Genomic DNA, 26,691 nt, shown 5'->3' with positions numbered 1-26,691 from the left:
TCCTGTTTATATGCATGTATCATCTTTGTTTCTGAAGTTATGAATATTGGCTATTTACAGGTATCTTATACATGTGTTGTATTCCTGGGTCACAGCAGATAGAATTTACATTGGTGCAAGACAGCTATGTATTGATGGCCCATCAAGGACACTAAACTTTCACAATGGGCCATAGAATAAACTCATCCTGCCCAGATCACTCTTCCTGTGCACACCTCAGTCTCTGAGGGGCCAGTGGCCACTCCCTGTGAGTTATCAAAGCATGGATGGACATGTGACATGCAGGGGAGCCCTTGCTACACCATCGCTCCCACCTGGTAGTGAGCCAAAGCGCTTTGGAAGCATGGCCTTGAGCCCACCCTGCAACAAGCTTGATTCCCCCACCCCCATCACCAACTAGAGGGCGGCAGGATCCTCCTGCATGCAGATCTCCCCACCGCCACCCCACCGCCACTTCCCTGTTTCTCTAGCCCCCTACCCAGGTGTGGCTCTTGCGCCTTGTCACAGCTGTCTCGCCCTGGCCCCCCCTGTGGTAATCTCCGCCCGAGCACACGGGCCCGGCCTTGGATAACCGGAGGGGAGGGACAGGGGCGGAGCAGGCTGGGCAGCCGCAAGAAGAGGAAGCTCCGCTGCTGCTGGGGTGCCCCGGAACGTTCCGCAGGCTGCGGCAGATTCGGCACCGTCTGGATCCCGGGGAAGCAGCAGGAATGGAGTCAGCTGCCGGGCTCCTTCCCCCTGTGCTTCTCTAGGGTGTATGCGCCGGTCCCCAGCCCTGCATCGCCGGGCGCTTCTCCCTCCCCGTGCGTGTGCAGCATCCCGCCGCCCGGAGCCGCCTTTGCAGCCATGAGGCTGCTGGAGACCGATCTGCAGGTCCTGACCCGGGAGCTGTCCCTTTACCTGGATATCCAGGTGCCGGTGGGGCTCTTCGGTTCTAGTGTGGGCTTGTCCCTGGTGCTGGGCTTCAGCGCCGCCTTCGCCTGCTATTACTTCAGTAGCATCGCCAAGGTGAGTGGAGACAGGCAGTAGGATGGTTCTTGGGGTAGAGAACAGAGGATGCTCTGACAGCGTTACACTAGGGTCACCGTCAGGTTCAAACGCTTTTTTAAAAAGGCAAATGTCCCTGGCTCTGATACAAATCGCCGCTAGCTCGCTAAAGCCGAGAGGAATTTGCAAACCGCAGACACTACAGCACTCGCCCCCTTTCCTCGCGTCTGAAGTTTCTTTCACCGTTGGACAAATAAAAGCAAAACGGACTGATTTCACTTTCTAGGCGGCTTCCAGTCAATGTCACTGTCGCCTGTACTAGAAGGGGGGCTCCTTTGTTTGGGTTGCACACACTGCCGGGGGAATGCTCATTTGTACTGGTGTATGGGATTTTTAGTTTTATTAAGTCTGTTTTTTCATATCCAATTTTTCTGGGGGTGGGCAGGGGATGGTGAGAAAATTATCCTGACAGCACCCTTTTATCAGTTTCAGTAGACAGACTTTGGGTACAAGGAGTGTTGGAAGGAGAAAGTAAGAAAATTCTCCCCTTTCTAAACCATCTGTTGTCTGATTCTAAACATTTACTAACATTGTGCCAAAGAAAGTAATTTATCTTTCTCCTCTATACAATTTTTCTGTTTTCTGCATTGTCATTAGCTAGATATGCATACTTTGACATGCAGCTCAGACACTTCTATGTTTCCCTCCCTGTATTTCACAAATAATTAACTCTGAAGGGGTTCGCTCACCACAGGTGCACCTCATTGTGGCTGGGTCTGGTTTTTATTTTTTTACCTCATCTGGCACTTCTATTGGTCAGCCCTCTGTCTGAATTGGGATGCTCCCTTTTAACTCAGCCTTCTGACCAGGTCACTTTATTGTCCCTATCCCTGCTTCCAGGGTAACACAGTCACACCAGACAAGCTGTTAGGAAACCACCTCAGAGGGTCTTCCATTGCACCTCTAGGTCCTGCACCACTTCCCAGTGGCTAGTAGGGGAGGCCAGGCCCTCCTGTTAATCCAGTCCAGGGACCCTCTGACTAGCAGTCCAGACCTGCTCAGTCGTCGTTTCCCTCCTCTTTCCTACCCCACCTCTGTATCGCTTTGCCTGTCTCTGGGTTTATCAGCAGAGCTTCCCTGTGGCTACTTCACCCCCTCTAGACTTCTTGTGAGACTGCCTAGTCCAGGACGGGACACAGGGCTTACCTTCCCACCAGCTCTCCTCCTTGCCCCTGGCTAACTCCCTTTCCTTCTTGAGTAGTGGTTCCCAAACTAGGGTTCACAAAATGTTATCGGGGGTTCTCAGAAAAAAATTCTATAATGGCGGACAGAGCCATCCCTAGGGACCCTGGGCGCTGGGGCTGGTGGTCCGAGCCCCGTGACCATGATTTCCTGGCAGAACAAGTTTAAGCTTTGTTGTAGTCATGCATTGTTTGCCTGGATTGCTCAAGACCCGAATGCTTGTGGGAGGAACTCTTTATTTGCATTAGCTTCTTAAATGCCTTCATGCTGTTTCACGTCTGGTACTCCTTGATGAAACATGTAGGAGGCTTAATCAGAGTGATATGAGCTACAAAAGTGAAATCTTGGAAGAGTGTTGCCATTTTCATAATGTAATAAAATTATGAATGTAATGATAGATAATAACGTAATAATAAATAGTGTGTAATTAGTATGTCATAAAAATCCCAAATTGTTCCCAAGATCACTGTTTCTATAATTTATACTCAGGTAAGGGAGAAAATCCCTGTAAATATTCATTTTAGGAGGAGGTTCACGAGATCTGATATAAGTTGTTAAAGTTTGGGAAGCACTGCTCTAGAGAGTGACTACAGACCTCCTCCCTACAGCCCCTTCCTACTCTCACTTCCTGACTTTATACTGTTAGCCCAGATCTGCTCCCAGCTGGGCTTTGTCTGCTACTAGGCCCTATCAAGCCCCGATTCCTCTTGAGATACAGCATCTAAGGTTAATTAACCTACCAGTCCCACATTAACATGGTCAGGGCTTGTGTGAGGTGGACCCCACATCACAGACTCAAATAATTTGGATGCAATGAGCCAGATCCTCATCTGATATAATTTACACCAGATAAGGATTTGGCCTGATGTTCCATCTGTTGAGAAAGTACAGGAAACAGTGTATATGATTACTGGGAATATACACAGAGACTTTTCCACCAAAAGAAGGATGGCCTTGTGGTTAAGGCAAAAGACTGGGTGCCAGGAGAATTTGGTCCTGTTGCCGACTAGGCTTTAGGCTGTGTCTAGCATTTTTCTTCAGATTTCCCACTGTTGCACTACTGCTGAGAAGCTAGAGAGGACTAAGTAACATCGTGTTTAAAACACTAGCAACTTATCAACACTAGCGCTCCTACAGACCTCAAACTTCCTGTACAAAGGGTGTGTTGGTTAAGCTTTGTGTTTCTTTATTTCCCCATCTGTGAAATGCGGGTAAAAATATCTGCCTATTACACAAGCTTGTTTTGAGACATAGGTCATGTTTGCTAAGTGCTTTCCATCCTTTGATGGAAGGCATTGTGCCAGTGTAAACTATTTTTCATGAGAGTGTAAATACTTTAATAATCTGTTTTAGAAACATCTCATGAATCCATTATGTTTAGAATCAATAGTGTTGTTCTTTGCTTTTTGCTGGTGCTTTTTGATGTACTTACATTTTTAAAATTAAAGCAAAATTAATTACAAAAATAAATTAGCTCTCTGATAGAGAATGAAACAGCCTTGCCTGAGTTTTGTTCATGGACGCTGCATACCTGACTGTGGTCTCTCTCCCTAGAAACCTCAGTTGGTGATTGGCAGTGAGAGCTTCAGCCGCTTTCTCCAAGAACATTGTCCTGTAGTGACAGAAACTTACTACCCCACAGTATGGTGCTGGGAGGGCCGGGTGCAGACCCTCTTGCGTCCCTTCATAACCTCAAGACTCCCAGTGCAGTACAGGAAGTGAGTGCCTCTTTCTTGCAAGTTATTAATTTTTCTGCAGCCACATTGTCATTAATGCTGTTAGTATTTCATGTAAATACTAATTTAGGAACCACAGTAATGCCTGTGGTATAATTACCTGGATAGATCTATGTGTTTTAGTTAGTGTACACCATACCATGGGGGAGGGGGGCAGCATACCATTACTCTTTTTCCCAGCTCAAAACTGTTCCTTTAGTATTCCTTTTAACTCCCCACCAGAGCCAAATTCAGCTCTTTGGTAAGTATGTACAACGCTTCTGAGTTCCATTCCAGGGATAAATCTTGCCCCCACATTTATCCTTTGTTCTTGGATGCTTGATTTAGGACATGAATAGGTATTTATATTTATTGCTCCTTCTCTAATAATCTCCCTTACACACACATGGGGCTCAATCTTCAGATCCTTCAAAGCTGCATTTGGCACAGGCCCTGAGGGTGAGGGAAAAGTGGTTTTATGTCACCTTTACAACTCCCCTGAACCTGGGCCCACTGGCAGATGTTACTTCAGCCCCTTGTGCAACGTAGAGTAGCTTCAGCATGCAAAAACTCCCAAAGGACTATTTTAAAGGACAGCTAGGATGGCTGGAGAACGGCACTGCTTTGGCCAGCCCCCTTTCCCTGCCCCACAACATTTCTTCTATTCCCGGGTCTGTGAGGAAGGTGGCATAGATCTGGGAACACTGATGTTGTGCCACTCGAGCTTTGCCTCATGCAAGAACAATCCTCACTGGCCACTTAGAGCAACTTTAAGTCTGCCTCTCATTGCTGAAGCAGTGCAAAGCAGACTTAGCAGGGCCCAGGATCTGGCTTAGTCACTTTAAAATATGAGATTCAGTAAGTGCTGCTAGTGTTGTACTTGTATTGCTGAGGAAAGAAAAGTTATATGCAAGACAGGCCTCACTATGGTCATTCATAGAGCATATGAGTGTTTGTTCACTTTCTTCATCAGAAAGTTGCTAGATGACAGGGAAAATACAGTATGCTTATAAAACTGACTCAGAACTTGATCTGATGGTTTAAACCTTGCTTGGTTTCTTGGCATATTATCAAGTTTATTGCAGTCTTAAGATGATGAGTTTAAAAGTACTGACTAGCAAAATTTGTAGACATAGGGCAGGGGTTCTCAACCTGTGGCCTGCGTGGCACTTACAGCCCAATCAGCACAGAGCTGTGGCCCATGTGACATCCTCAGGGCCGTACAGGTAGTATTGGATGCGGCCCACATAATACATTGTGGGCCGCATATGTGGCCCACAATGGTAAATAGGTTGAGAACCACTGACATAGGTGACAACCTGGCCTCATGTAAGCAACATGTGTTTGTGTCAATAAAATATACACACACACAAAACCGCCTTAACGTACCAAAACAAAACCCACTGCACACATTTCTCCCCCAAGGAGATGATGAGAGTAAAAAAACATGTGACAGAAGTTAGTCACATTGCTTAATGTCTTACTGGATGGCATTCATACTACAGTGATGAGCATGTTAATTACAATCTCTTTAGAAGGCAATGGCAAAACTCCCATTGACTTCAATGGGACCAGGATTTCACTAGTAATTCACAAAGGACTAGATCCTCAGCTGGTGGAAATCAGCAAAGCTCCGCAGTGGAAGTATACTGACATACACACCTGAAGGTCTGGCCCTTAATGAATTATAATTACCCATGAATTTTGCTATCTAATACTCTTAATACTAAAATAAGATTAAGGATATAAATTCCACAGGTAATATTTTCTGAACTGTAAATAGCTTTCATGGTACATTTAAAAAAACCCTTAATCAGTATTGTCTCTTGAACTGTTCCTTTTAGTGAGCTTATTAAAACACCAGATGGAGGACAGATTTCACTGGATTGGTTTGATAATGATGACAGCATATGTTTTCCGGATGCCAGCACAAGACCCACTATCCTATTACTGCCTGGCCTCACAGGAACAAGCAAGGAATCCTACATTCTTCACATGATCCAACAGAGTGAAATGCTGGGATATAGGTACTCTTAACTTTAGCGTTTTGCTTGTTCAACTAAAACTGTATGTATGTGTGTGTATAAGATGTCTACTAGAGCAACAGATATCTACAGAAATCAATGGCATAGGATAATATTTGATAATAATAAATAAGAATTGTACAGAGCACTGTATGGGCCTATTTCTCTACTGCCCTTCACCTGGTGCAAAGTGTGTGAAAAATGCAAGATGTCAGAGCAGCAGCTTTGCTGCATACTTTGCTCAGGTGTAAATTACCACACAAGGTGCAAGGGAATGAAAAATGATTCCCCAAATTCTTTATAAATGTGTCTTATTAATTATTTTTGTAACCTTTCCTCTGTTCCTTCAAGAGGAGGGCTGTTGTGTTGAGAGCCAAACGGGCGAATGTGGAGGGGACTGTTGGGGGATGGCTGGGTGCCAGCTCTGGCATGGGCTACTGGATCCATACTGATTCAGTGACTACAAGCCCCTATCTACTATGTGCAGAGGGGCAGCATTCCATTCCTGAAACTGATGGTTAAGGGATAGATTTTATCACCCATGGTCTGTTCTGCCACTTATTCAGGCTTTGAGGAAGAGTTGGATCAGGGAAGTGAATTGGATCATAACGAGGGCTCACAGGTGCAATAACTTCGCCGCTGTTCTGCTTTAGGATGAAATAACCTGGTGTACCATTGTGATTATGTAACCCACACACCTTCTGGGTGTGGCGTTCTGCCCATCTAGTGGCACCAAGACCGCTTAAAAGAGAGAGAGATTAATGAGTTTGCTCTATAGCGTTGGCTAAGAGAGAGTTGGCTTTTAGCTCATGTAGTAGAGGCTCATGCCCTAAGCTCCACAGGTCTCAGGTTCAATCCCGCCTGCCCATGACTGGGAGCTGTTGGCGTTACAATTACTCCAGAATCCCTATTTCAAGACTATTGAGATTTGTCACTGCAGACTGAGTTCTGGCACTAAGTATATTGACTTCTGCAAATGCTCAGGTATGACAATTTATGTTTGGCTACTCAGTCTCCACATGGAGGTTCGGATACCTGTATTTTTTTTTAAAAAATTGTAAAATAACTTAGGAATCCCCTCCCCGAAACCTAAAACACTTGGGTACCTTTTTTTTTAAATAGACGTATTTATATGTATTCATGACAAATGTTTACACAGCAGGGCACCCAAGAGTGGAAGAATATAGCTTTTTTTAAAAAAAGTTTAGGTCAGGTCACAACAGAATAGGGTGGGGTTTTTTAAATTAATTTTAAGCAATAAAATCGCTAGAATTAAAAGAAAAATAAGTCAATCTTTTTTCATTTAATTAATCTTTTAAAAACGAAAAGTTTTTAGAGTAGAGTAGAGAGGACAAATAGAACAATAAGATTTATCAAGAAAACTAAAGAGCTTTAAATCAAGGTAATTCTTACTACCAAAAAGTTTTGCCACTATCACTAGGATCAAATAGCGAGAGGTCCATGCTGCACTGATTGAAAACTCCCCTCCCTAACAACCCATGCAAAACTCTGGGATGTTTGGATCTATGGTTTTGGTTCTGGCTCATGACTGCTACCAAATAAGCATTAGATAGACTGACTCTGATCCCTGCAACTTGATCTTCATGGGCAGACGTGTCCATATACAACCCAATTGACTTCAGTGAATCTCTATGCAGGCGTAAGCAGGGTGACCAGAGAGCAACTGTGAAAAAACGGGACAGGAGTGGGGGGTAATATATAAGAAAAAGTCCCAAAAACCAGGACTGTCCCTTTAAAACCAGGACATCTGGTCACCCTAGGTGTAAGGGTCCATCCAAGCAGGTCAGATTGCAGGATAAGAACTTTACATATTTAGTAAATAAGTTTAGACTTCTTATTGAAACACATTTCTTTATGTATTTTCATTACATTTTTATTTTTAAATGATCTTTAAAAATAAAAGTGTAATTCTAAGATGATTCTTGTACACGCCTATACAATAAACAATGTATATATTCAGATTTACTTTCTCAATTTTTAGATGTGTGGTTTTTAACAACCGAGGAACTGCTGGTGAGACTCTCTTGGTAAGGATAATTTTTTAAAAAAAATAAGAACTTTCATTGTATAGACAGCTCATATGGAAGTCATCAGTGTTAATTCTTAGGGCTGGATTCTAATCTAAGATGACCACACTTGATGTGGAAAACTAACAAATAGAATATAGCCTGTAGTTGTCTGAATGCACATCTCTAATTATATTTATTCAGATTAGAATAGCGCCCATCTTCGATTTTTAACCTAAGTTCTTATACTGAAATATGCTAAAATGTGGTTGGTCAGTTAGGGCCAGATCAAAAGCCCTGGAAATCAATGGAAAGATTCCCATTGACTTCTGTAAGTTTTGGGTCAGGCCCTTAGTTCTTGATTTTATAACTGGCATATATTCATCTTTTAAAAGATGAAAAAGAAATATATTGATTTCTTAAATGGCATCTACTTTACTTGTAGGGGCTCCATGTTTCTTGATAAATAGCAAACCATAGACATTTAAAGTTCAGAAATCATACTGTCATTTTCTGAATTTTGGATGGTTGGATGTCATCAATAAAAATGCTTCGTAATAGCTACTTTTCTGGAGGATAACATGACTTTTGCAGCAATAAATAAATGTACTATAATCTGCACAATAAAGATGTAGTATATTAAATTGATATCTTTCATTTTAGAAAGATTTGAATAATTTAATATCTCTACCAGCAAAATTAATATCTTTTGTATTTTCTTCTCAAAAATACTATAATATCTAAATGTACATATCCATTGCAATATTTTCTAATGTTTTAACACATAAATGAGAAATAAGCAGTGGCAGTTACTTTAAAGCAAAGTGTCTGTATGAATTTTAACTGGACCTGGATAAAATTTGAAAAAACGTTGCCATTATTAACTGACCCACCGTTATGCATTATTGTATGAATGAACCAGTTTTATCTGAAACATTTTGTTTTTTGATTTTTTTTAAATAAGCCTACTTTTATTTTTTCCCCAACAATTACAATACAAGATGAGCTACTAGCAGGGGTTGTTTTCAGGATTTACACAGTATATTATTTTAGAAACTAGTGATAAATTACTGAAATCTTAAAGCTAAGTACTTTTTGCAGCTAAGATCAAGATGTGCTGAAATATTGCTGAATAAGCTTTGTTTCTACAAATATATTTTGTTGGCAAGTTCTGCAGCTGTTATGAGTGTGCACAATACTGTGTATTGTTGTGGTTTGCATTTTTTTAATCCATTGATTTTTAAAACAACTTAAAAATGCCCATTTTGCTTTCTCTTAACCCATTAAAATGTTTCAGTGAAAACACTGCCATGTTAAGAGTCACTTTTCTGCATACTTTTGGAGATGTATCTACAAAGCTGTTTTGTGACACACAAAGTCCTTGTTGATGAATTTCAGATTCAGTAAGTGAAAAGATCTCTTGTTTCAATGCTTTGTGTTTATTTCAGTATAATCGGCTTAACATATTTTATAAGATCTTACTATGGACTAAAACAGCTGAAGTTATAACATTTTTTCTGCAGTTTTTTTCCCCCACGTATTTATATAAAATCCCCAAGTAATGAGTCTGAAGCATAATCAGACAACATAATAAAATGTAGTAATGAAAATAATTCTTGTTCTTGTCTTTAGAGAGAGATTTAACTTTAAATTTCCATTAAACAATGCCTATTTAAAGAATCGAGACTTAAAAAATACTGTACTGTCATTGGTGTTCTGTTGAATGTTAATCTGTTAGACTGAATTACTGTTTTGAAATGATAATGTTAGATGAGTACTTATATGATATTTTAAATACCTGAGGTGAAATCCTGATCCTGTTGAAGTCAAGGGGAGTTTTGTCATTGGTCTCAGTGGGGTCAGGATTTTTCTCTGGCATCTTTAATAACCAGTATATAGTTAAAAATCTTTGTTTTGCATATGTGAAATACACAGGTTACAACTGAATGTGTGGGTGGGGGTGGCTATTTTACTGGGTTCTTATTGTGCCTGAGGGTAGATGCCTCCACTTGTACTGCCTTCCACAACCTGGGAAGGTAAAACTATAAAGTCTTGTTTATTCTTTGGGTAAGTGGAGGGGCAATGGGACAATAAGGACTAGAAATTTTCGTTGAAGGCAGTGGGAGTCTCTCCAGGCCCCAGATCAAGAAAGGATTCCTATTCAGAACTTCGAAAAGATGCTTAAAGTTAGCTTATGTTTAAGTGTTGTCCTGAACAGGACTGGAGAACACACATCCGGAAGTGCTTTCCTAAATCAGAGCTTTAATGAACAGATCTCTTGTTTGGATGCCTTTCAATGTAACCAGCTTTAAATATTTTTGTATTTTAAGCTTCTGCAACAAACTAAGATATCAGAAGTTATAATGCTTTCTTCATTTCTTCATTTCTGGCCTAAATTAGAATTGGAAACTGCTCAAAGGGACAGCCTAGCCTAAAAGAGATTTTAATAGCGTTAGTACTAAAGCTATTTTAAACAAGATTTTTTTGTAATACCTAAATATGGACTAGTTTTTTAAAAGTTTCTATATGTAAATTTAATTCTACTGAATATTTGCTAGCACATTTACATGTGGATTAAGATGAAGAAATGGGTATTACACACATTTTAGAGAGTTCTTGTAGGCCACTCTCCTTTCTACACATTGCAGTCTTCATGATGTGCTTTACTTCCTCATAGATTTTTAACTAGCAATGATGCCTATCAATTTTTGAACAAATTTCAGCCATAGACTCTATGTCCAGAATTTGTCCAGTTAATTTTTGGACAGTTGCAGATATTGAGCATACCTCTCAGCTGTTAGTTGTGCTAAAAAATATGACTCCTACTGCCACTTCTTTCCCAAATTTATGTAGGTTCATCTTACTGTAGTTTGATGGGAAATGTTAAGTTTATCATGTTATGTTAACCATCCAGCTTCCACTTTCGTTTGTCCTTAAGGATGATGCAAAAGTTTATGCTAGTGTTTTTCCATGTGGCTCGTTACAGACACCAAGGACTTACTGTGCTGCTAACACAGAGGATTTGGGAGTTGTTATTCATCATATACACAACATGCATGCCTCAGCTCCATTTATGGCAGCAGGTGTTTCTATGGGAGGGTAAGAATTTATATAATAGAAATCCCTTTAGTTTACCAGTCATGAACTAAGAGTGCTGCTGTTTGGCTGTAGTTTAGTGCAGTGTAATTTTTCTGGAGTGAAATGGAGTTAAAATAGTTAATACAGTTACAAAAATCAACAAAGATCCTAATTAAGGGTTCTGTTCAGCAGGTTGCATGATTCAATGGGATGGGTGCTTATCTACATGGCTGAATTTGATTTCTCAGCCCCCACAAACAGGTTTTGCAAATTTATTAAATCTTTTTTGAAACCCATGGGTGTAAAATTGAAGTTTTGTCCATGTAGGCAGGTCTCCATTAATTGTTTTGTGATTGTGGAATTTGCCATGGAAATCACCTTGGTTATAAAATTATGCTCTAAAACCCATTATTTCACTTTTTAGAAAATAGTGTTCCTATACTTCATGAGGCTTGTCTAAAATAAGATAAAAGGTTTGTTTTGAAAACCATCTTTAACTAACATATTTTAAAACCTCAGGATAGACAGGGCAAGTTGCAGTTTTAATTCCCAGTGCTAGTATAGATAAAGGGGAGCCTTGAGTTCACTTTGACTAGCTAAGATGTTAAGAATGATTTGACCTGTCTACACTATGATTTTCAAATGTGCTAGCATGTTAACTAGCACCTTTACAAATATATTTTATATTTGTCTAGACAAGCCCATGATTCCACTGAAAATCTTTAAAATGTAAATTGAATATAGCCAATTTAATGATATCTTTCTGTGTTTGCAGACAGCCTGAAACAATAGCTCTGAGCGGTGTGAACTGTTCATTCATTACACTGGATTATTGATTATGAAACCTAAACAGGACAATACAAAGTGTCTTATTGTTAACTATTTCACTGCTGATCATTTTATCATAAACATCCAACTAGTAGGCCTGATCCAAAGCCCATTGAAATCAAAGGAAATCTTTCCACTTACTTCAGTGGATTGTGGATCAGGCCCAATGCGTTTATTGCAGAATCCCAAAGTGGAGCTGCACCTCCCCAGATGCCAAAAGTACTGAGCTGTCAAAACTCTGGCTTCTCCTTGACAACTGCCACCATGCAGTTAGGTATTGGTCTGTAGAAAAACTGAAAGCGTGGGGTAATGTAAAATAAACTGAAGGTGATATCAAAATAAATAAGTGGGGCTTCTATGCTGATTTCATTCTTCAGCATCAGATCTAATTAAATAAAGCCTCTGTTTAAAAGTTTGTTGTAAAGTTCTGCTGATTTTCTTTGAGGCCTGGTCTACGTGAATAACGTAGCTGAAATTGACATACTTAGATCTACTCACCGTGGTGTCTTCACTGCGGTGAGTCGACTGCTGACGTTCCCCGGTCGACTCCGCTTGCACCTTTCGCTTTGGTGGAGTACCAGAGTCAATGGGAGAGCGCTCAGCGGTCGATTTATCGCATCTTCACTAGATGCAATAAATCGACCCCCACTGGATTGATCGGTGCGCATGAATCCTGAGGGTAATGTAGGCAAGCCCTGAGTGTGCCCCAGAAGCTGGGTGCCTGGTTGCAGAACTTTGGTCCATCTTGTTGCAGAGTACACAGGCACTTATTAAAATGTCACAAATCAGTATTTCCTAAACTTCCTCATTATAGCAACTCTACTTCCATCTGCTCTGAAGGATGAAGGAAAGAAGATATGAAATAAAACAAAGCCAAAAAATAGAGGAAGTGGAGCCAATGTATTATGTTCCTTTCCCTGCCTAGCAGCCTGTGGGAGCCCTAGGAGTTAACTACACTTTAGCAGGGCTTCTGACTTTATAGTTAGGGTTTGTTAGAGGAAGGGTGGGCTTCAGAGATGTATGATTCGGAAGCAGGAAGTAATACTGTCAACAAAACCAGTGAGTTAATGCTGCTAAAAGCAGTATTATTAACACTCACTCAGTGTTGGCCCCTATCCAGAGAAGGGAAGTACAGCACAATTAGAATGGACAATGTGCAGTGCCAGCACAACTTCTTGGAAAATTGTGCTGCAAGGTAGGAAGGGAAACACCCAGAGAGTCTCTTTATTAAGGAGTTCCAGGGAGGGGAAACTTTCATTGGGAATTCTGTGAGTTCAGGACTGAAATTCCTACTCCCTCTGTTCCTTTCTTATGGGTTGTGCTGAGGATGGATACAATATGGCTATCTGTACTGGCATTTACCTACTAAGCCATACTGACCTTTGCAAGTTATTGGATAATTACAGATTTGTTCAGTGGACATAGTTATTGATAATGAGGTAAATAAGTAACTTTGAAGCTTTTAAATCCTATTGGCCCAAATCTTGGTCCAACTGAGTTTTGCTATTGCCTTCAATGGAACCAAGATTTGGACCATTGCAGGGTTTTTGTGGTTATTGTTATAAATACAAAATAAGAGATATCACAAAAAACTATGACTGAGATTTTTCTGCACTCCCCATTTCATAGTGTAGCTCATTTGGTTGCATAATGAATAATTCTGTGGAATGGATTTACCTGCTTCAGAGTGCCTGTGGGACTAATCTTTACTTCCTTCCAGTTTTGGATTTTTAATCTGGTGCTGTTCCCCTTTAGACAGCTTAACCAGTTGTTGGTTTTTACTGTTAGAATTAGGGTGACCAGATGACCCGATTTTATAGGGACAGTCCCGATTTTTGGGTCTTTTTCTTATATAGGCTCCTATTACCCCCAACACCCTGTCCCGATTTTTCACATTTTCTGTCTGAACACCCTCATTAGAATGGTGAAATATCAATATTTTGCTATGCGTAATTTCATTGTACCACTGAAGTTTGTTTGGGAATGTGTCATTTGCAGGTGTATTGGATTTGTATTGTTGCGTATGTAGGAAACACATTTTTTCCCCATAGATTATTGCAAATGGCAGAATCAAGGTAGGTGGGTGTAACCTGGTTGATTGTGGTTGAATAGGCTCAATTTGGAAGGGGAACCACCAATCTGTGTTTGTGACTGTCTGTTGGTTTGCATATATGAGAAGATGATGAATGTATGTATATGGATTTACTCTGCATTCCCTGGGGTTGTTGTGATTTTAAGTTTGCCATGGTTCCTTAGTAATCTTAACTGGTTTTTCATTGTGTCTTTTATGTTTGAATCATATAATAGATTCATGCTCTATTTTGTCTTGTTACCTTCTCTAGGCTCTGATCTTGCAAAGACTTATGCACATGCTTAATTTTAAGCAATTGAGTAGTCCCAAATTGACTACTTTGGGATTACTCACATGCTTAAATTTAAGCATCTTCGTAGTGAATGGGACTACTTAGCTGCTTAAAGCTAAGCACATGCATAGGTCTTTGCAGTATCAGGACCTTATAAGAAGCAGCTATTCAAAATACTCATCTCAAAGAACTTTTTAAATTATTTCAATAATTTTAAAATGTTCTAAATCGAAAACAAAAATACAAGTAGAATCCTGACAGACATTTTTAAAAATATAACACGACCCACAACATTTCATAAGAAGATTGCAGGGCTAAAAGAAACTTAATTTTGGCTGATTAAGAAGAAAATAAAACATTAACTTTACTTCCCTGTGATGTACATTTAAATTAAAGTACACTTCTCTTTGACTTTCGGTCTGTATTGTTTTGGAAGGGGCACTGCTTCTCTAGCATGAAGCTTCTCAATATCTTTCCCACCACATATATTCTCCAACTTCCATTTGTGGCCTGTTCTACCACATCAACATTTTTACTGGCTTAGAAATGAGTTGTGGGTTTTTCCATAAGCTCTGTGTATGGGGCAGCATGTACCTGTGTTGCCTCCCAGTTTCCCACTGCTTCAAGGATGTGGGGATACAAACCCTGTATCAGCTTTATCCCAGTCAGAGCTTACATCCCCGGGTATGCCGGACAGTACAACATGTCACATTCTTTCCTGTTTGCTCCCTTCCAACATGTGTAGGGTTGGGATGTACCAGCCTCTGGAGACTGTTCTCCCTTCTGCACTGGTACCCATCACTAGCTGGTGCAGGGGAGGAAAGGGATGCCTTATACTCCAATAGTCCGCTGTGAAAGCAGGCAGGGTGGGCCACAATCTGCCCTTAGACAGCAAAGGAATGTGAAACTTTTGACTTTCTAGCTTTCAGGCCATCTTTTGTTTTTCTCCTGTACTATCTTACCCATCCTCCTGATTTATTTTTAATCTTTCTGCATCTGCAGTGTCAGGTATCAGTGAGCTCTCCTTCATCTCAGGCATACAGCAGCAATGGAGACTTTAAGTAGCAGTACTTAGGAAGGCAAGACTTTAATTAGGCCAGGGGTTCTGGGCTATATTTTTTCCTAACTTTAAATAACTCTTCATCTCCTTTATATTCAAGAACTGTGCCCACCATACATGCTCCCAAGTGTAATGTGATTGTGGAGGCTAAAATACTGTCGCCAGCCCACACATGTCTCACTGGGTAGATTGCAGTTTTCAAGAGTTTTAAGAAAAATGAAATATTGTAAGACCTACCACTTTCTGCTCCAAGAGCAAAACTTTCTGTTCCAAGAGCAAGGCACACTTAACTGACCTTGCCTTTTCTAATGTAAACAATTAGCAGTTTGTACATATTGAAAATATACCCCCATCCAATACAAAACAAAACACAACACAACACTGCATACCCTCATCCTCCTGGGGACAGGATGAGAGAGAAAATGAAACACATGACAGATGTTAGTCACATCACTTACGGCACTATTGGAAGGCTGATACCGTGGTGATGAGGGTAGTGCAAGAACCCATTTACAAAAGAATAGGCTTAAAGTTGGCAGATTGTTATACATGTGATTATATGTAAATGAGTGATCTGACCATTTGATTTTTTTTATTCTTATTCTTATTCTTTGTAGCATGCTTCTTTTAAATTACCTGGGCCAAAGTGGCCAAGAAACCCCTTTGATGGCAGCAGCAATTTTCTCAGCCGGTTGGAATGTTTTTGAGTCTGCAGAATCATTGGAGAAACCACTAAACTGGTTTCTCTTTAACTACTACTTGACTACTTGTTTACAGTCCTCTATTAGTAGGTGAGTCACCTTCTGAAATATTTAGAAAGGTTGAAGATGTTAGTATGCAATATAAGCCAGATATATGGCCTCCTGGGAAAGGAATGCTATTGCTGCATTTCGCATAATACTTCCCTTTGTGTGTGTAATCTCAGGAAATTCTGAAATGGAAATATCTCCTTGCTTGAAAGATTTTCTTCATGGATGGAATTCACTCTTGTACAGAGAGCCAGCTTATGTACCATTGCAGTCTTCAAAATAAATCTGAAGTGGGACTTAAAATGGTATATAAGCTTTGTGCTGTCCCTTTCTACAGGACTGATGATTATGCACACAATGATTATTGTAAGGTTACTCATGATTTCGATGGATGGCACCAATTTGATTTTCTTTATAAACTAGCCAATATTAACACATTTAGTTTGATGGCTACATAGATATGAATTTGTTAAAAAAAATCACCTCTGAAAACAAAAAGGAGGAGAAAGAGTAGCTCACATGTAGTCTTAAAGAATTGATTTTTTTGTTCCTAAAATCAAAGTTCTCCTTTTTATCCTCGTCAGCTTTCTAATGACTAATGCAGATTTCATCCATGTTTCTGGTAGGGCTCTCAAGCGATTAAAAAATTAAACGAGATTAATCGTGCGATTAAAAAATAATTATGATTAATCGCATGATTAATCGCTCTGTTAAACAATAATAAAATACCATTTATTTCAATATTTTTGGATGTTTTCTACATTTTCAAATATATTGATTTCAGTTAGAACACAGAATACAAAGTGTACAGTGCTCACTTTATATTTATTTTTATTACAAATATTTGCACTGTAAAAAAGAAACAAAAGTAATAGTATTTTCAATTCATCTTCATGCTTCACCTACCATTCCAGAGGATATGCTTCCATGCTGATGCTGGGTTCTGCTCGATAACGATCCAAAGCAGTGCCGACTGACGCATGTTCATTTTCATCATCTGAGTCGGATGCCACCAAGAAGGTTGATTTTCTTTTTTGGTTGTTCAAGTTCTGTAGTTTCCACATTGGACTGTTGCTCTTTTAAGACGTCTGAAAGCATGCTCTATACCTCTTCCCTTTCAGATTTTGGAAGGCACTTCAGATTCTTAAAGCTTGGGTTGAGTGCTGTAGCTACTTTTAGAAACCTCACATTGGTACCTTCTTTGCGTTTTGTCAAAACTGCAGTAAAAGTGTTCTTTAAATAAACAACATATACTGGGTCATCATCTGAGATTGCCATCACATGAAAGATATGGCAGAATGCAGGTGAAAGAGAACAGGAGACAAACAATTCTCCCCCAAGGAGTTCAGTCACAAAATCAGTTAATGCATTATTTTTTTAACGAGCATCATCAGCATGGAAGCATGTCCTCTGGAATGGTGGCCAAAGCATGAAGGGGCATACGAATGTTTAATATACCTGGCATGTAAATACATAGCAATGCTGGGGTGTCATGCGAACACCTTGTTCTCATTTTCAGGTGACACTGTAAATAAGAAGTGGGCAGCATTAACTCCCATAAATGTAAACAAACTTGTTTTTCTTAGTGATTGGCTGAACAAGAAGTCGGACTGTGTGGACTTGAGTAGGCTCTGAAGTTTTACATTTTGTTTTTGAGTGCAATTATGTAACAAAAAAATCTACATTTGTAAGTTGCACTTTCCTGATAAAGAGATTGCACCACTATACTTGTGTGAGATGAATTGAAAAATATTATTTCTTTTGTTTATTATTTTTACAGTGCAAATATTTGTTATAAAAATAATATAAAATGAGCAGTATATACTTTTTATTCTGTGTTGAAATCAAATATTTGAAAATGTAAAAAAATCCAAAATATTTAATACATTTCAATTGGTAGTCTATTATTTAACAATGCAATTAAAACTGTGATTAATTGCAATTAATTTTTTAAATTGCAATTACTTTTTTTGAATTAATTGCGTGAGTTAGCTGTGATTAATTGACAGCTCTAGTTTCTGGTTGTATTTGTAAGTAAGTGCACATTGCTTAGTGTCCTGGAAAGATGGATTTATAAGTCTGAGAAATAAAACAAATGTGTTCTTTCTCTATGATGATATTTATTTGAGTATATATTTGTAAGGCAGATGACTTCTACATCTGTAAAATCATTTTTTTCTTCCCCCTCCCCTCATTTTTTTTCCAGACATCGACAAATGTTAGAGAAATTATTTGATATGAATCTTGTCATGAAGGTATATGGATAGATGTTTTCTCTTTTTGATTTCATGTTTTGGTTTCCAAATACTGATGTTGTTCCTGATTTGAATTCTGTATTTCAGGCTAAAACCATTAGGGAGTTTGATAAGCAATTTACCTCAGTCATGTTTGGCTACCGTACCATTGATGATTACTATGTAGATGCTAGTCCATGTCACAAGCTGAAGTCAATAGGAATTCCAGTGTTATGTCTAAACTCTCTGGATGATGTTTTTTCACCAGGTCATGGTAAGTGGAGGCTTTTTTATGTTTTTCTTTATACCTGTATGTATGTATGCAATCAGTAAGATGGAAAACTGCATAGATTCAAGAACAGGCTATATTTGAGTGAGATATATTTAAGTACTACTGTACATCAATAGTGATATTTTTAGTTCCCATTTTCCACTCTGATTAACTTTGAAGGTATTGGAGAGGCCTAACTAATACAAGGTGAAAAATCCTTAGTTCTTTTGTTGACCAGCATTCTTGTAAGTCAGCTCCTATAAAACACGTCATACTGTGATTTGCTCATGTTTCAGGGTACTTGAACTCCTCTATAGCCATCCCTGGCAATAACCTCTGTGACATAGAGGTCCAATACCTAATGCAAAAATCATTTGGTTCCCTCTGATGATTAAAGATAAGAAGGAAGTTTAGAATCCTTAAATCTCATTTGATACCTTGGCCAAAGTGCTGACATGGCTTTCTTGTTGGTCCAGAACAGCAGAAGGGACACAGATGATGTGATCTTATACAGTAAGTCCCATATCAATATTAGTAGAAATCTGACTGGAGGATGAAGTTGCCCTACACGCATCAATGTCAGCCAATAACAGTTAAGCTGTAAAAACACAATATATTTTTTAAAATAGTTCATCCTGATCACTGGATAGTGCAATCAGGCTTTTACTGTTGACCCTATTAAGTCAGTTAACAACATGGTTAAAGATTTCTTTGGTCCTGTGGTCTGCATGATGGCTATATTTTCCATGAATAAAAGTAAAGTTGTAAAAGAGAAACTAGCCAGGGCTGAGCTAATTAATGACATAATCTTCTGCAGTGGACTGCTGACATCTGGAAGTATAAAATGTTGATTTGATGCAGGGAAACTTGCCATTGCCATTGTAAATTGACCTGGATCTTCATAAGAAAATCTAGGACACCATGGAGATCGTGCAAATAGATTAGAGTACTGAACCGAAGTTTAAAGAAACTGAAGGGAGATTATATGTGTGTCATGAATATGTTAAAAGTTACACTAATTTAATGTTAAGTAGGATCACACAACAAGTTGTGGCAAATCAGCTATGGCTGCTTCAGTACAGGTATACTCAGGAAGGAGAGACCTCTTTTGACCCTCTTAGAACTCCTGCACTGGTAGTGTAAAGAAGTGGAGACCAGGCAGTTACCACTTTTGGCAAGCAACACACACCACTCTTGATTGGGAGTATCTGGGTGTGACCATAGACCTGAAATTCATGCACTGCCTATTGAGGCTATTGGGCTGTGTGGTTGAAGCACAGGTTACATTTGTTATATGGGTATTGGGGGAACCACCACTGAGATCATTTTTTCCCCATGCCCCTGGTGTAGTATGATCCATTCATTCATTACTCCTCCTGGTTCCTGCCAGCATAATGCTTTCAAGGGCCTCTAGTGAGGGCTATACCACCTTCTTCCTCCTCCCACTTCAGTTAAAGACAAGGTCTCAGACTCAAGAGTCATCTTGAACTGAACTCAGGACCCCCAGAATTAAAGCACAAGCTTCTACAGCGTAAGCTAAAACTGCCAGTTGTAGCACGTTCATATCCTCTATGAATCTGGCACGAAGGGGGACACAATGCACACTGAACTGTGGGCTGCACAAGGATTGTTTTTTTGTGTTTTTTTGTATACATCATGCAGTCTTGCAGCCATTGTTGGTGCTAAACAAACAAGAATAGAGACTTAAACACATCCTGGTGTGGGGGTATTGTATAGAACTGAAAGATACTGTAGAACATTACAATTTTTTGTAGTGATTGTGTTTCCCCTTAAAATCTGATTCTAACCTGCATTTCTCCATTAAGTAAAGTTCTTGGATGTTCGGGCTTTTTTTTGGTCCTTGCTCCTCCTACTGTCAAAGGTCGGTAATGTTTCATACAGCATAGAAAATAGAGAAATATTATTGGAGGGGATAAAAACCACTGGCGAGGAATCTGTTCAGACACTCATTTTGATGAATTTGGTATCTTAGCTGTCATTTACTTGACTACTAGAAAGTGATGATGTATTGGATAGCAGAAGTTTTTCAAGGTAGAAATAAAAAACCTATTTACCCCTTTTCCCTCTGAGGCTTAATCCCCTACTAGACTGTGGAGACCTGTGCTGAGCTGGGAACGACTCTGAGCAGGAGGACTCCAAGCTTTCACTGATTTCAGGAATTGGCTTCTTTTGCATGCCTCCTCACACTTCTTCCAGTAAATTTGTGGTTTCTTCTCAACCTTTCATGCATGCTTCAGCTCCCCATTAGTAGCAAAAATTTAGAACGCCACAATTCCAGACAGGATCAAACTTAGAATGCTGCCACTTGGAAACACAACCTCAGCCTAGCAGAGAGTGTTCTCTAAAAAGAGCTACTCCGGGATTATTCTCGTATCCAGACAACTCCCTGTATGAAGCTGGCTGCACCTGTCTGCTAGATGTTTTGCAAATCCACCAGACGTGAGTCTGTGTCACTTAACATTCTAATTACAATTTAGAAAGTTTTATCCCCATTTTCAATTGTTCAAGGCTGATTGACCATAAGAAATGCAGACACTGCATCTGTTTCCTTTAATTGCACAGCCATTTGCTCTTATATCATCTGTAAATGCAGTTTTTGATATCTTTTGCACTTATAAACATAACGGTGGAAGACACCATGGATTGGATCTATAATCAGAAAAATGTACACAGGGATCTTCATACAATATGAAGAAGCTGTATCTATTATTTCCAGGCATGCCTCAGTGATGGCAGTTTCAGTTTAAATTACCTAGTGCAGGCATGGCTGATGCAGCTGTATGAAAATACAATAATATATACAAATCTTGACTGTTCTCAGAGTATATAACTAATAAAAGTAAGTGTCATTTGCATCAAGTATTTTTAACCCCAAGCCGTTTTTCTCACCCCGAGTAATCCAGACAATTCATGGTATGAGGAAAGGCATGATATAGCCAATTTCAGCTTTTATTTTGAATTGCGCAAAAAACCTTCATCTGTCCCAAAACAAAACAAAACAAAACAGACACTAGTAGTGCCGGTCATCATAGTGTCATATTTGACTCTCTAGCTGAATTATCATTTTCTTTGATCACTGCCTTTCAGTGGCATATTATGCAGTGTGACCTAAATTTCCTCATTCTAATGGTCTGCCAGGTGCTGGTAGAGAGAGTACTATCCCACATCTGAGACTCTGACCTTGCAGTTTAGTGCCCTGTCAGCATGTCCTTACCATTCCACTCCATTAATATCTGTGCCCTCTTCAGACCACAGTGTAAATTTTACTAAACTATCTTTCTCTCTTCACTCTGTTTTTTTTTGGGGTTTAAACTTACAACATGACATCATTGTTCAATTTCACTCTGCATTCCTTTTTGCAGACAATTCAATGGAATGAACTAGTCAGAAGAGACCAAAGAAAAAAAAGAGAGGATAAAAAGATTAGGGATGGGGGAAGAGTCAGAAAATGGGAGTAAGGGATTCATGGATAGACAACAGAGAAATGAGTCAAAAGAAGGGGATGGAAAACATGAGAGTAGGCAATTAGCAAAATTCATGCTGTTCTATGCTTTAGGGTGTGTGGTTTGTTTTGTTTTTTTAATTTGTCAGGGATGGAAGACATAAAGAATAGAATAGCTTTTGAACAAAGGTTGCACTGTGATGCTCCCCAGTGGTACTCAGGGTTGTGAGGCACCTCACCACAACTGTCCTTAGTGTGAAGCTGTCTTGCCTGATGCCCGCTATAGCTCCGCCCCCTGAAACCAACAGCCTCTGGCAACAGACAAGCACTGACTTCCAGGTCTCCACAGACCTCACACTCTCTTGTGCAGGCTAGTGACAGAGGCACACCATCTCTCAAGTCCCTCCCTCTGCCAGCATCCCACTCTGTAGTATCCATCCCCTGTCACTGGACACTCCTAGAAATACATTGTCTCTGGTTGACTGACACAACTCAGGATAAGGTCCCTTTCAAAAACACAGCACTGGAATCTATTTACAAAGATTAAGATGTAAGACATAGTGAGCAAGGACAAGAAGTTACATGTAAAACAAAAGGGATAACATGATTCTTAGAGTCCAAAGTTAACTCTAACAGGCTAAATCCTTGTCTAAAGCAATTTCTCCCCTAAAGCAACCTCCCAGCATCACTAGTCCACATGGCCAGGATCCAGTTTTCATGAATGTGAAAAGCGAAGTCTTTTTTGCTCCCTCAGTGAAGGATCAGAAAGGGCACCTTTTTCCTTCCTCATATAGTCCAGTAAATCTTTGACATGTCCCTTTTGAAGCGCATCCCCAGATAAGACTCTTCTCCCTGTTGTTTGTTCTCCAACATGCTCCACACCCAGTTGGTTTCACATCCCCAATCAACCAGTTTTTCCTGTTAGCTCTACATGCAAATAGGGCTTCCATTGTTTTACAGTGCTTAATTTACATCCGAGACAGGGATAGGTGAAGAAATATACTTTGTCTGGCAGAAGACCTGTTTATTTCTGTTAAAATATAATGTAATTTTTTTGTAGAATCTAATCACAATTTTTTGTAGTTTTATTATTTCCATTCCTGCAAAAAAGCATATTTGAAAACTGAAGTTATACACTAAAGGCAGAAGCCTTGTAAATCAGGGCCTTTTGGTATGTAAAAAATAAATATATTTAACACACATTAAACCTCAGTTACTCATTTTTCAATTGCAACTCCTTTAAATAACTAATCACCAGGGGTCAGCAACCTTTCAGAAGTGGTGTGCCGAGTCTTCGTTCATTCACTCTAATTGAAGGTTTTGCGTGCCAGTAATACATTTAACCTTTCTAGAAGATCTCTTTTTATAAGTCTATAATATATAACTAAACTATTGTTGTATGTAAAGTAAATAAGGTTTCAAAATGTTTAAGAAGCTTCATTTAAAATTAAATTAAAATGCAGAGCCCCCCAGAGCAGTGGCCAGGACCTGGGCAGTGTGAGTGCCACTGAAAATCAGCTTGTGTGCTACCTTCTGCACACGTCATAGGTTGCCTACCCCTGCACTACACCCTGAGCATGAACAATTCCATTAAGTTGCAGTAACATCATGTCATGTCAGATAGTTATTCCATGTCAGAATAGTTAGACAGTTGCATTGATCTGTCATTTTGTGAATACATGTGCTTTCTATATTGTTAAAATGAATTTAATTTACCTTTATTTTTCTTTTATCAAGGGTTCTTCTGTAGGTTACCCAGTGGATCAATGTTGTAGCCATTCAGCTCTGAATACTTTTGGCCATCTGAATTCACTGAAATCAAAAGACAAAATTATTCATTGTAATTTCTATGTATGCATATGCCCAAATCATTGCAGTTTAGAGTCTAATTTTACACAACTGATCTAATTCTGAGTAACTTATTTACTAGCAGTCCCTAACCTAGAGAGGGCCACTAACCTGGTGTTTGACCTTGGGGAAGTCACTCTTGTGTGCCTCTTTCCCTTCCCACTCTTTGCCTGTCTACATTGTAAGCTCTTGTGTGCAGGCACTGTCTCTTGCCCGAGCTCAGATCCTCAAAAGGTATTTAGGCACCTAATTCCCATTGAGATCACAGTACAATGGATTCCAAATCTTGGCTGGGGCCCAAATCTTGGTTGAGGCCTTTAGGTGCTACTGTAATACATATAATACATAATAATGATGATACTAATAATCCTGTACTGATGCTGAGCATTGACATAGTTGTATAAGGACATTGAACATCTCGGTCTTTATGGCTGCTAGCCTTTCACTGTGATAAGCATTGAACTCAGATTCCTAAAGTAAACAAATTCTTACAAGGCTATTTACAGAAATATATTAAATACAAAATGTTAAAATGACTGCAGGGTTCATACCTAATATAACAAGAACAGGACTATTCATTGCCAATCCATCATTTATCTGTTGCCAAATATTGAAGCACATATGTTAAACTATAGACCTGACTCTCCTCTCACTTATGCTGTTTTTACACTATTGTAAATCTGCATTGGCTTCAGTGGAGTTACACTTAATTTACATCAGTGTGAGTGAGAAGAGGATCAATCAGTGCATCATCTAGAAATTTGCACAAATGAGGTGAGTTAATGATTCAAAGTGAGATATCTTTTGACATCTTAAGATCCCAATTCTGCAATGCCCTCTTCTGTATTTCTGTTGTACGATTAGGATGCATGGTATTTGTTAGAGAGAAATAATGAGATGGGAGACTTACTATACTTTTCTTTTCTTTTCTTTTCAGCTATACCTATAGAAACTGCCAAACAAAATCCAAATGTTGCTTTGGTTCTTACTTCTTGTGGAGGCCACATTGGTTTTCTAGAAGGGATGTGGCCAAGGAAGTATACTTACATGGACAGAGTCTTCAAGCAGTTTGTGCAGGCTGTGTTTGAGCATGGAAACAAAATCTGCAGCATGTAGCTCTTCTGAGGCATCTTGTCCAGCCCATAGTTTCAGCACAGTAGCATGATCTGACAAGAGCAGCTCAGCCTAATGCACAAATTTTAATTACTGTGTATACAGCAAATAAGCCAGCAATTGGATGAAATCCATTGCTATGTGCAAAAAATAGTTTTTGCCTAAAATTTTGTAGCAAGAAATAAATATTATGTTGTCACTTTTGTAGTTTTTTAATATGCCTTATCAAGAATGACCTTAAATAAAACAACACTCTAAATATATGAAATTGCACTTAACTAAAACCATTAAGCAAACGTTATAATTCCTCAGGGGGTTAATTTAAGACAGGTCATTTTTAGGAGACTCAATTTAGATGACTTGTAATATAACAGTTTTAGTAACTAACTCTCAAAATTACATGTATTATATTTTAAAGCATGTTACAAGTTGATCCATTTCTAAGGGCATTGATGAGAAAAATATTGAAATATGAAAATAGAAGGAACATAAAACAAGACTGATTCGTCAAAGTAATCTTTAGGTTTAAGCATGGACTGTAGCAGTATTAGACTGATCATTTCATTTACTGTTTTACCTTGTGAAGAAAATATTCAGATTTAGGGCTGTTTTTTAATTATCAATTAATTATTATTTATTTATAATGCCAATACCATATTTGTCTTACATGTTTATTTTTAACATTGTTAGCTAATTTGTAGTATTTATATATTACCAAAGGTTCTGTTGAAATATAGTACTGTAATAAACTATAATTTTAAACTAACACACTTTGTACTTCCTAATTTATGTCATCCTGTGTAGTGTTATATATGTAATACCTATTCCATATAAAGGTGGCAAATAACAAATTGCATAATTCTATAATTTAAGTTTATATTACCCTACAAGAACATATGAGTTTTAAAAAATAATACATTAGAAAGTCAGGAGATTATGACTCTATTTACCTTAAAACCCCATTTTCATCTGAACAAGTTGTCTCTGCTATTGTCTCAAGTAATACTTAAAACAAGTAACTGAAAGAAATGGTGGGGGAGGGAAATCTATTTTTTTAAGTTTTCTTGCTTTATGCACTTGACAGCACTTTGTATACTTCCTTGTTTTGTTGATGCTCTGACAAATACTTGGAGCTACAATGGTCCTCTTGCGCAGTTCTTCTGGCACAAGGGCTGTAAAGCTGACTTCACCACCTGCCTGAACAGGCATTGGAAAAGAGAGCACAAGGCAAACGATACACCTGAGCATGTTTGGTGGCATTGCTGTTAGCTTGCTCCAAAGAGCCTTCTACATCTCATCGAGTAAGCAAATATATAAAATAAATTTCAGGACATGCTATAAAAAGGATGCTCTGACAGAAAATTGAAATTAGTCAATTAAAAAAAATTCTCTTTTTAAGGTTTAACTTTTTAAAACAAGGCATTGAATCTCAGCCAAATAACAGATATAACCTTAACTCTGCCCTTGTAGAGCCAGCACAAGAAAAATGAAATGTAAAAGCCAAATGAAACTGCACATGTTAATACATGAATGATTTTTAGAAGCCTTATGTGTGCTCATATCCATTTTCAGAACAAAAAGTTTGTGCACATACAAGCAGGCTCCAACATGTCACTTAACCAATAAATAAATTATGGAATCAACGCTCTTCATGTTATATTTACATAATTGTGTTGTTCATAGCTCGTGTTA

At 39.0% G+C, this 26,691-nt stretch overlaps 1 protein-coding gene and 1 long non-coding RNA gene across 4 annotated transcripts in view; one reads left to right on the top strand and one right to left on the bottom strand.

The window, feature by feature from the left end:
- Positions 1 to 26,691, bottom strand: part of LOC116833994 (uncharacterized) — a 41,977-nt gene that overhangs the window by 12,780 nt on the left and 2,506 nt on the right. For 2 of the 3 annotated variants that reach the window (XR_012655342.1, XR_012655344.1), the window contains exons 1-3: positions 24,934 to 25,021; positions 23,755 to 23,850; positions 898 to 1,033 (exon numbers count right to left, since the gene is read on the bottom strand). This is a non-coding gene — a long non-coding RNA (uncharacterized LOC116833994). Of the gene's footprint in view, positions 1 to 897; positions 1,034 to 23,754; positions 23,851 to 24,933; positions 25,072 to 26,691 lie in introns of those variants that run through there. The other variant, XR_012655343.1, reaches the window with a different exon arrangement.
- ABHD3 (abhydrolase domain containing 3, phospholipase) lies at positions 622 to 25,002 on the top strand. The gene is made up of 9 exons (XM_032795803.2): positions 622 to 1,005; positions 3,781 to 3,944; positions 5,786 to 5,968; positions 7,968 to 8,013; positions 10,979 to 11,091; positions 15,939 to 16,112; positions 18,277 to 18,325; positions 18,413 to 18,578; positions 24,824 to 25,002. Exons 1-9 carry the CDS (start codon positions 844 to 846, stop codon positions 25,000 to 25,002), a joined length of 1,236 nt encoding a protein of 411 aa, XP_032651694.1. The 5' UTR covers positions 622 to 843.

Source organism: Chelonoidis abingdonii, chromosome 2, assembly GCF_003597395.2.
Source record: "Chelonoidis abingdonii isolate Lonesome George chromosome 2, CheloAbing_2.0, whole genome shotgun sequence".
Classification (NCBI taxonomy): Eukaryota; Metazoa; Chordata; order Testudines; family Testudinidae; genus Chelonoidis; species Chelonoidis abingdonii.
This window is presented reverse-complemented; position numbering and strand designations above follow the sequence as displayed.